Here is a 10594-nt window from a genome sequence, read left to right on the forward strand (position 1 = left end):
CAAGAAAATCAAAGTCCCTCTCAATGCAATAACAAACCAGAAAGATACTGTTCCTTCTGGTTTGAAAATGAGTCAGAATTTGTCATGTCCATTCCTTTATTTTACCAGGAGATGGTGGCACAGGGCTCCTTTTCCTATAATCCCCAGAACTTGGGGCTCCTTGCATAACAGTTCTACTTGCAGATAACAGGGTAGAAGAATCACTGGCTGGCTTCTTGCAAGGATCAGTATATCATAGCTGATATACTGAAATAATTATTTCATTCATAGTACATTTTACTAGTAGAATTTACCCTACAGACTTTTTTCTCTTGGTGTAAAAGAGCCCTTCTTATGCAAACAACTTTTAGAACAACAAGTTCACCAGAGAATAAAAGTTATTATTTTGAAGTGAAGTTGTTTATCCAGAGAAATCTCTTAGTGTTAAATTAAATTTAAATTGATGTCTTACTTTCTATATTTTTGTGATGAAACATGGCTTTAATCAGGCACTAAGAAAATCCCTAATATAGATATTTTGGAATCACACTTAAAGATTATTGCTTCCAAAGCCAGATAAAAAAGTATTAGGGCTAAAGGTTCATGAGTTGAGTTTAGTATAGGGAGAAATCACAAACTGATGACTGTCACAGGCAAAATAGACTCGACATGGAGAAATTAATTGAATTTATTACCAATCAAAACCAGAGCAGGATAATGAAAAGTAAAACAAATCTTAAAAACAGCTTTGCCCCAGCTCATGGTCAGTTCATCACATGGTTCTGCTGCTGCTCCTCAGGGAGAGGAGTCTTTTCCCTGCTCCAGAGTGGGGTCCCTCACACAGGACAGTCCTCCACCAACTGCATGCATGGTGGCACCATGGATGGATCTTTGCTTTGGCACCTCGGCACCTCCTCCCCTCGTTCTCCACCGGAGAGTGGTTCCTGACATTTATTCTCTGCACTCCTCTGGCAGCAATTACTTCTGTGAAATAACTTTATTCACTTCTCAGATATGTTACCACAGCAGTGTTACTACCATTCCTGATTGGCTCAGCCTTCAGCAGCAGCAGATCCATCCTGGAGCTGGTTGGCAGTGGCTCTGTCAGATATGGGGGAAGTGTCTGGCAGCTTCTTAATGAAGTTACCCCTCTAGGCCCCCACTGCCAAAACCTTGCCATGCAAGCCCAATACAATTATTCATATGGGGAAAATGTTGCATTTAAAAAGTGTCAGTTGATGGTGATTTTTTACAATGTTTTTTTTTCTTATTAATTTGATAAGGATATTTCTCAATTCCCTCTGGTATCTCTCAATCAGAGACTAGTTAGCAGCACTACCTAGCCCAAAACTGCAAATGCTGCAGCCATTATAACCCATACCCAATATCAGTATGCCAAATAACCCAGCGATTACTGCTGAGTAGGATCAACAATTTTCCCCATGAAAAGTGTGGTGCCAGTTTGTTTGTCAGAGATCAAAATGAGGAAGGGCCTGTTGAATTTGATGGTATGAGAAATAGAGGAAAATCTGGTGAGGATTATGGCAGTGGCTCCTGCAGCTTCAGTTCCAGCCTCATCAACTTCCAGCAAGGCCTTGTGGATTGCCTGCACAGAATAGGAGAAAACACTCTGGGTTATATATGGGACAGGAATCAGGAGTAAAATAAATTGTCTTCTCATGGAACATTTAGGAGAAGGAAGGAGTAATAAATCCAGGATGAAGCTGTATTGTATGGAAAATCTCCAATGGTTTGAAGCAAGAGTATTTTCTATGCCAGGATGGAGCAAGGAGGGCCAAAAGTTAGCATGGACACACTGAAATGCATTCTTGCCCCACAGAGTGAGATAAAAATATCCTGTTACAAGCAAGTTTATTTTCTTAGATGGTTTGGACTTCTACTAGCAACATTTTCTCTTATTTCAAAGTTAATTAAAACCTTCTATTTAAATGCTAATATAAGGCAGTATCTGACACCTTTAGCATTAAATCATAGCTCAAACTAACATAGACAAATTCTGCTACTGCAAACTGGAGATTTCCTGAAAACTTTGGGAATATTAAAAATTGAGATATTAATCAACACAAATATTATAATGAACTCCTCCTTTGTAGTTTACTTGACACAGCTTCATATAAACTATTGTATTCCAGTGCCAAGAAGTTATTTGTAATGTTGCCCAATTTTTCTACGTATTTAATATCCAGCTTTTTAATAACAGCATTAAAGTAATACAAAAGTGAGCCAGCTGATTCTTTCTGTAAAAAAGCATAACTACTGAGCTAGCCCCTACATGTCATGGTGAGTTTTGCTTACAACTTCAGTAATATAAAGAAGGAAATAAAGTCTTTAAAAATCCCAGACACAACTGATCAAAACAACCAACCACCATCCCATCACCTGCTCTGTCTACTTACTTGTGAAACCTGGAGGTCATGCTTGCCACTAATTCCAGACAGATCAGCATTAGCTGAGAACACTTCAGTAATGCCCATTTGCTGCAACAGGGTTTTAACGTCGTAAGACCCACTAATAGAAAACTTTGGTAACTGCAGATTTAATCTCCTGTTGATCAAAGGGAACAGAAGAGCAGTGAGCCCTTGCAGCCAGCAGGGTGGATAGTACACAACTCAGCAGCACTTGAAAGCATTCTTTGGATTGCAAATTTGTTTGATGGTAGTCTGTATTCCTTGAGCAATTCTGGCATCCTGAGAGAGGCACCAGCTTCTTGTATCTACATTCTCTACTTGATTTTGGGAAAAGAAACAAATTTCTTCATTGTCACTCTTTCATCCCAGTGCCACATGCCCAGCTAGTACAGTTTTTTGGCTAAAGGGCTACAGAGAGCGAGCAGACCACTAGTGGAAAGCCTAAAGTAAGGGAAAAGGAGGATAAAATCTAAGACATGGTGAAGGAAATAATCGTGTTATCACCATGAAAGAAGAGATGGTAAGGAGTCAAAAAGCAGCCAAGCAAGTTTTGAGGCAGCTGTTACAAAGCTGTGGCCCCTTCTGTCAGGTCACAGTGCCTGCAGTTTCTCAATGATTGTGTTCTGCTCTGGCTCATTTGGAGCATTGCTTAAAACTTCCCTTTATGAAATCAGGCCATTATGTCCAGTAGGAGGTGATCTGAAATTGGCATTTTCTGTTAAAAACAGTGATGTATGCCCAAATACAGCAATCCAGTTACCTGGTCATAAGTCTGCTATCCCATTTACAAACAGTTTCCTTGGAGAGAGCATCTTCCACTTGCTTCATCTTCCCTTCATCAGGCAGAATAAGCAATGCCCGTGCAGTGCCCTGGTAAGGCAGCTCTACCACCACACAGGAGAGATCCTGGTCATAGTAAATATCTGAGGTACCATCACGCTGCATCATGTTGACTCTAACAGATGCATTTGTGTTCACAAAAAAGTCATCCTCGAATGTACGCATGGGATCGAAGGACTTTTCCCAGGCAGCTAATGGGGAAACACAGATGTTGTTGTACTCAAATGCAAGATCACAAAAAAAGGCTCATCTAAATTAGATCAGCTTTAATGTGGAGGCAGATTGATGGGGGAAGGGGCTCACTAAATCACTGCAATCTCCTCCATGACACACAAGAGAGCATCCTAGCTGTGCAGTAAGCTCATCGTATTTCATGTGAGCACATCATATCTTGCTGAAGAACACCAAAGGCTGATGACCACTTGAGAATCCTTCTTCTACTGTAAGCCTATGTAATCCCTTTCATGCCATTTTAAAAGCAATCATTTAAGCATTCAGTCACAGGACCCTCTTATGCCTTTTCTGTTGGGCTGTACCCCACACAAGCTGACTGCACTCAGCCTGGTGTGGAATTTATCAGTGCTAACATTTGAGCAAGCTCCAGAAGCACAGGCCATCCAGATGCTATGTCCCAGGTTTTCAGGAAGAGCACCTAGTAGATCTACCACAAAACTGGGGTCACTGTGCAAGGGTGTCAGTCCACCAAGTCTGACTGATGAGACTATGTGGATCCTTGTCTATGAGGATCCACTAGAGCAGAACTTTTCTGTCCACAGCTTTCAAGCAGATTGAGTCAAACCCAAGAAATCAGTATTTCTCAACAATCAGATACTCTGCTTTTGGCCAGATCTAATCTTTACTTGAATGGTCCTGCACAGTTTAGCTCTTTCCTAAATTGTCACTCTGGTAATAAGTCATCAGAAGTTCCCTAAAATTTTTATTTTGTTTCAAAACTATCTATTGAAATATTATGTTAAGTATCTTACCTTTAAAGTAAATATAGTTAACAAGAACCAGTACAGTACTTGGATCAAGATGACCAACTAATTCAGGAATTTTCCCCTTGGTTTTCTCCTCTACATATTTATTGATTTGCTTTGTAGCTTCTTCTGGTTTATGAAAATTACTGGAGAAAAAATCTGCATCATAAAATTCTTTGGTATTTTGTAAAAATGACTCCTGTGGTTCATACCCAGTAGCTGTAAAAAGGGCATTCCCTATATTTAATGTGATATTAACATCACCACAGTTCAGTACTGACAAAACTTTGTGAAAACTTTCATGTACATCATGTGTGCGAGTCTCAGTCAGGTTGTCAAAGCCCAGTCCTTCAAAAATCTGAGACAGAGTGGTTGATTTAGCACCAACAGCCAGCATGGCAAAGGCAGTGGAGATGCTCATGGGAGAAAAGAAAACATTTTTATCAGCTTCTTCTGATGAAGCCTGCTTGTAAAATCTAAATACAAAATCTGCATAGTTAGAACCTTCCTTGTCACAACTATATGTTAATAAATTTTCCCTTCCGTCCTTCAGGTGAGTATTGTTGACTTCACTGCAAATGTCTTCAGGGCAGCAGTGGGTTACAGCACAAAAAGCAGCAAGGAGTAAACACAGGCACAGGAGACACTTCATCTTCTTTTCCAATTATTCTGCTACAAAATAAACAGTCATTAAATGAGCAGATGGTAATGATGTGCTTGGTAGTAAAAAATAATAAATAGTTTGTTAGCATAAATGTTGCATAGTTCAACTGTAAATATCTACCATACATAACATGCTTAAAGTTCTCATGGGCACAATGTCAAATTTATTTAACAAATTCAAATAGATTATAGATTAAAATGTCAGGCATAATAAAGTCAAAATATTCCATGGTAACTGCTCTGAAAAACCAATACTTTTTTCCATTGGCAATGAAAATATAAAGCTACAGTCCATAATAATCTTTGTTAACAGTGACATTATCTTCCCAAAACACTATCTCCTAAAGAGTATATCTAAACAAACAAGGTAAAACAGGGTAGGGGGTTCAAATACATCAAATACTCCACAGCATCACCCCAAAATCAGTTTGATAAATGTAAGGAAATGTGAGGCAGCTCACTACTCACTGGCACTGAGTAAATTCTCTCACTTTCCTCAGGGCAGTGGTACATGGACAGAGAGCTATCATGGCCTGTGCTCTGCTTGTTAAATTCACAGCCCTGTTTACTTCATGGTTACTTACTCACATGGCCAGTTACTGGCCACAACTGGTAAGTGATGGAAGAAGGTCATCTATGTGAACTTCAAGGCAAAAGCAAGGAGAACCCTGTGCTGTGACAGCAGTGCACAGAGAGGTGGGCACAAGGACATGTGGCAAGCAGCAGGTTTGTATCAGATAAAGAGTGAATGTTTGGAATGAAGGAATCCTCCTTTTGGGAGAGCTGCAACAAGTTACAAACACTTCTTTAATAGTGGTTTGCCCCTCACCATGGGTTAACCTGCATGGAGTGTGGGAAGGACCTGGGTCAAAGAGGAAGAGGAGCACTCATCCCATTTGGACATCAAAGGGCACAGATTAATTCCCTTGGAGATTACAAGTTTCTTCATGGTGCTTGTTCTCCTAAAGCTGACATGATATACTTCACACGAGCCGCCTGCTCTCCCCACAGGCTGGAACAAGACTCTGGGTCACTGAGTTCAGTTCCTGCAGCTCTGGGGAGGCATCTGTATAAACCCTCTGCACAGCTGTAACAAGCTATCAATGAAAATAAGCTTTTTGCCCTCACAATATTCAGCATGACAACATTTCTACTTTTCTACTGTCATGGGTCCTCTTCTGTTTTCCAGCCAACACAGCCTGTTTGTATGCTTTTCTTTCAGGAATGTATTTTCCCATGTCCATATAGAGTTCTCTTGGTCCTACATTCATTCCTAAATGTGAAAGATGACTGTATATATTATCTAAAGATTTATAGTTTCTGATGGCAACCCAAGTTCAAGGATTCTGGATGATTAACCAGTTGTTTTATTTTTATATTTATGGTTTTTCTTGCTTTCATAACAAACATATGGATAGCATATTTGCTAGGATCTGCCCAATAGCAGCCAGGGCCCTCTGCAGGGAACCCAGTAACAAGTGGTAGCACTAAATTTGAATCTCCTTAAAGCAAAAGATGGAGTATGGCCCTAGAATATGATTTAACTATTTGAGTCTCTTTTAAACAGAACTCTGCCTCTTTTTCACAGCCAAAAAGAAAAAAGAATTGAAAGGCAAAATCCAAACAACCCTTATGTACTGTGGAAAAAAAAAGGAATAATATAGCATGGAAGGTGTTTCAAAAGTATTTGATGTTTAACATGTCATAGTCTATTTTTCTCTAGTATTTGAGATACTGGACACTTAAGTGAGAAAGAAAAAAATAATTTTACTTCTTGTGTCCATATAGAGCTTAGCCTAAATTTTAAAGAATTTCTGAAGCAAAGAGTGTGGTTTGGTTTCTTTTTCTGCAGCAAACTTATATTAGGCATGGCTTTCTTTTTAACTTCTGCTCTAACAGATCAGTTAAAAAACTTCTCCTGGTATCATAACTCTCTACAGAAAGCTAAAATAAGTACTTCTATCAAAAGCTGGAACACACTGAATATTTTCATCAAGTTTTCCTCTCATATTTTTCCTTTTAGAGATGAAAATCATGTTAATTTCAACATTTTGAGATTAGAAAATTTCTGACACCAATATTTTTGTTAACATTTGAGAGCTGAAGAAATTGTAAAGACTTTGTTAAATCTGGAAGAATCTTTTTATGCAAATTGGAAATTCAAAAATAATTCTCTTCCAGACCACATATTAGTTTGTCTATGGGAGTAAAAGGGGCAATTAAATTTAAATTGTGGCCTTCCACCCACCCCCTACATTCAGTCCTAATTAGAGAGCCTGGCCTGAGCAATTCGATTGTTGCTTTATAAATTAAGTCACTAGAAGAATTTTTAAATTGGACCTGGTTGTTCAGTCACTAGTGGGATTATACTAATTTTGACTCACTGTGAAGGCTGTTTCTAACCTGAAAGATGATTACATCAGTATTCTCTTTTAACAAGTACTTAATAAGTCCCCATGACTTCAAAGGGTTTTTAGTTTGATCTCAGTCTAAGCATATTCCCCCAGAACAGCAGGTCCCACTGGTCCCTTGCATGTCTGCTTGGTTAATATTTCATTGCCACATCCACACAGAGCCAAATCACAAACAGAAAAATGAAATTAACCTAATATTAAAATTCCATTGACTGCAGAAAACATAATTTCCAACTCCCTAAAAAAACCCCATGTTTAGTACTTACAAAATCAGAAGCCCCGTTGCATTCAGCAGACCACGCTGATCCCCACACGGTTACTTATACTGCTTCATCATCTCCTGCTTCATTTGAGATGTTAAACATTACACAGATCTGATAAAAATTAGAGCCAACCAAAAAAAAGGAGGGAACAAAGCAAATATTGATGAAACAGAGCTCACAAGGATCATCTCTGTTATTCAGCCAAAGGAGCTGACGATCTTCAGCCATCTCAAATCTCAACAGCAGCTGTGCCATCCTCTCTGTGCCTCTGACCATGTGGAGGAGCTTTTGTGCAAATGTTGTGTGTTTGGGACCCTACTGCAAGCCAGAGGTTGTGCCTGGAATCTCTAGACACAGGTGCTAACTCTTGGTGCCAGCAGCCAGACTTCCTGTGTTGTGATGAAGCACACATGGAGATGAGAGCCACGTATCACATCGGCTTGGTGCTCTTCCAAAATCTATCCAGAGACAAATCTTCTGCATGATCCTCAGCCTGTATGTGGATGACAGAGGAACTGCCTGCACCTTCTCACTCTGTAGCTCAACACCACTGAGGGGGTAAGTGGTAGACACGTTTCCATGGCAGGTTTCCGCCCTGGCTGATGTGGTCCCTTCATCTATCTCAGTTCTCTGTGCATCTCAGTCTCTGCCTTGGGCAGGTGTGGGAATACAAGCAGCAGGCTGTTTACTCCCACATGTTGGCATACTGCATGTGTGCATCCACTTCCCATTCTTCTTGCCCTCTCACACACTTTTAAATTGTTCAAATGAAAACAAGTGTCATTTGTTTCTATTAACTTTTCCCAATAGGAATGAAACACGGATGAATCAAGATGACTGAATTTTTCCAGTTAACAACAAAGACCGTGATTGCATGGTGACATAAAATCCATTTCCCCATTTGTGATGACTCTTTTCTTTGTACTTGTTTACTCACGTGTAATTTTGTTGTTACAAACATTGATAAACGTGGAGACAGAGCATAGATAAACATTGTCCGGACACTCCCCTTCTTTGTTTTTCTCTATGTTTCTTCCCCTCCTTTCTTCCCTTTTTACTTGCTCCTTCTAACTCTGGCTATAAAGGTCACAAACACAGAGATTATTTTACTCATCAAAGTCCAGGTGAATAACAGGTCATGGTGGTCAAGGGCGAAGTGTGTTACAAAATGGTCATAAGCCTCTTGTTTTCTCTTTCATTTGTGATCCCTTGTAATTACTGTTTTGTTTTTAATAATGTTAAGCTAAACTTTAACAAGGCATTTCCTTACCATTTCATTATAGCAGCAGAAATAAGGTACTAGAGCAGCTGGAAACTAAAATGATGAGCAGACAGACACACGCATGCCTTGACCCTTTGCAGTCCCACCTCCCTTCTGACCACACTTCAACTCTGCCATGGAACTATGTTAACCAGCTTCATACTGATCATTTATCTCATGAACCTCATCTTTAGCTCTACTATTTATTTTTTATAGGAATAAAAGTACAGAACACAGAAATAACAAAAAAGATGGGTTTTATTCCTTCTGATAATTAAAACCACGATAAAGTCTACGTTGCCTGAGTCCATATTACTGCTACATAGTTCATGTAGGTCAGTTTCTACACCACAGCCCAGCTCACATTTTGATGTCTTTAGAAGAAATAGAACCATATACTGATTTCATGCATTTACTAATACCTTGCAAACATCTTCATGAGAGTTTGTTTTATTTTGCTTTGAATAGAACATTCCAAAGTGGGTTTAAAGAGTTCTTAATTAACCAGTGGCTGGTATATTCAATGGCAAAAGAAGCATTCAACCTATCCAGTGTTCTTGTTATGCTTCTATACCTTAGGTAAGGAAATTGGAGGTTTTGTGTCAATTTAGCAGCAATAAAGCAACAATAAAATTCTGGGATTAGGGCTCACAAATACACAAATTACTTCAAATATCAAGAAATTTTATACCTGTAAATCTATTACATCATAACTTACACAAAGACTTTTCAGTGCAAAGAACATGGACAACAAGCATATTGACAGAGCAGCAAGATGAAGGAAATGGAGTATGGAATTAGGAAGAAAATGGACATTGCCTTCCCCTCCATTTCCTTGCTGATAGCCTTGAGCTATGTAATAGTCTTTGGGAAGGATTGGGCACTCAGAGTGCAGGAAAATTGCTAAGACTGGGGATGTATGCATGTCTGATGAAAAATGTTTTTTCTAGTATGGATGAGATATATAACGAAGAATAAAAGCACAATCTGTTCATAGTGGTCATGCCATGATTTCAATATTTCTTGGAGAATCTCCTCTACTGTCCTGTCAGAAAGACAAAATTCAGTAGTTTAGTAAGGGACTGTGAAATTAGGATGAAATATAGTCTATATATAGTGAAGAAAACTTGCACAAGGAGGGGTAAATTCCGCTCACAGAACATTTTTCTTTCCATTTGAATTAGCATCATTCATATGAACTAAGTAGAGAACAGGGAGGGGAGTTTAAAAAAAAATTACCAATGGCAATGACCAATAATGAACACTCATCATAATTTTTCAGTTGGAAAACCAATTCCAGTTGCAAATTATGCACTAAATGTAGCAGATGTGTTACATGTATGGTGCACTGATAACAACAACTGAACCCCTGTTGCTGCTTTGGTGTGTACAGGTTGGCAGGAATGACACAGGAACCACAGTTTCCTGTAAAAGGGGCAGGAGAGTAGGCAGGTTGGTCTAGCATTAGAAGTCTTTATTTAGTCCAAAGAACCTTTCAAAAGAAGTCTGATTTTTCATTAATTTTACATGTAACAGCTTTACCATGGATTTTCTTTTCAGACCTGAATATTTCTGTAACATTAATATTAATAATGAAAGAGATACCAAGATTTGAATATCTGGGTGACTTCCATCAGGGATACTGTGAAAAAACAGTATACATTCTGTTTTCTTTTTTTTCTAACTGCCAAAACAGATGACAAAATAATCATATTGACCATAAAGATCTCCAATAATATCTTTCATTGGCCAAGTTCTGTTCATG

The 10594-nt window shown here is 38.9% G+C and overlaps 1 protein-coding gene across 1 annotated transcript; it reads right to left on the reverse strand.

Annotated features, from left to right (window-relative positions):
• Positions 1 to 649: 649 nt before the first annotated feature.
• Positions 650 to 7845, reverse strand: LOC130253637 (serine protease inhibitor 2.1-like). The gene is made up of 5 exons (XM_056492359.1): positions 7572 to 7845; positions 4235 to 4900; positions 3169 to 3439; positions 2397 to 2544; positions 650 to 1585 (listed from the first exon to the last, which is right to left on the reverse strand). The coding sequence occupies exons 2-5, from the start codon at positions 4878 to 4880 to the stop codon at positions 1391 to 1393; spliced, it is 1260 nt and encodes a 419-aa protein (XP_056348334.1). The 5' UTR covers positions 4881 to 4900; positions 7572 to 7845; the 3' UTR covers positions 650 to 1390.
• Between the last annotated feature and the right edge of the window lie 2749 nt (positions 7846 to 10594).

This window comes from Oenanthe melanoleuca, chromosome 5 (genome assembly GCF_029582105.1).
Source record: "Oenanthe melanoleuca isolate GR-GAL-2019-014 chromosome 5, OMel1.0, whole genome shotgun sequence".
NCBI lineage: Eukaryota > Metazoa > Chordata > Aves > Passeriformes > Muscicapidae > Oenanthe > Oenanthe melanoleuca.

Excerpts from the sequence above, each read along its gene's own strand:
- LOC130253637 (XM_056492359.1), bottom strand. The coding sequence starts at position 4,880 with ATGAAGTGTCTCCTGTGCCTGTGTTTACTCCTTGCTGCTTTTTGTGCT. Across the intron at positions 3,440-4,234 it reads TAACTATATTTACTTTAAAG|CTGCCTGGGAAAAGTCCTTC; the intron begins GTAAGATACTTA and ends TTTCCCCATTAG. Across the intron at positions 2,545-3,168 it reads GATAGCAGACTTATGACCAG|GAGATTAAATCTGCAGTTAC; the intron begins GTAACTGGATTG and ends TTTGATCAACAG.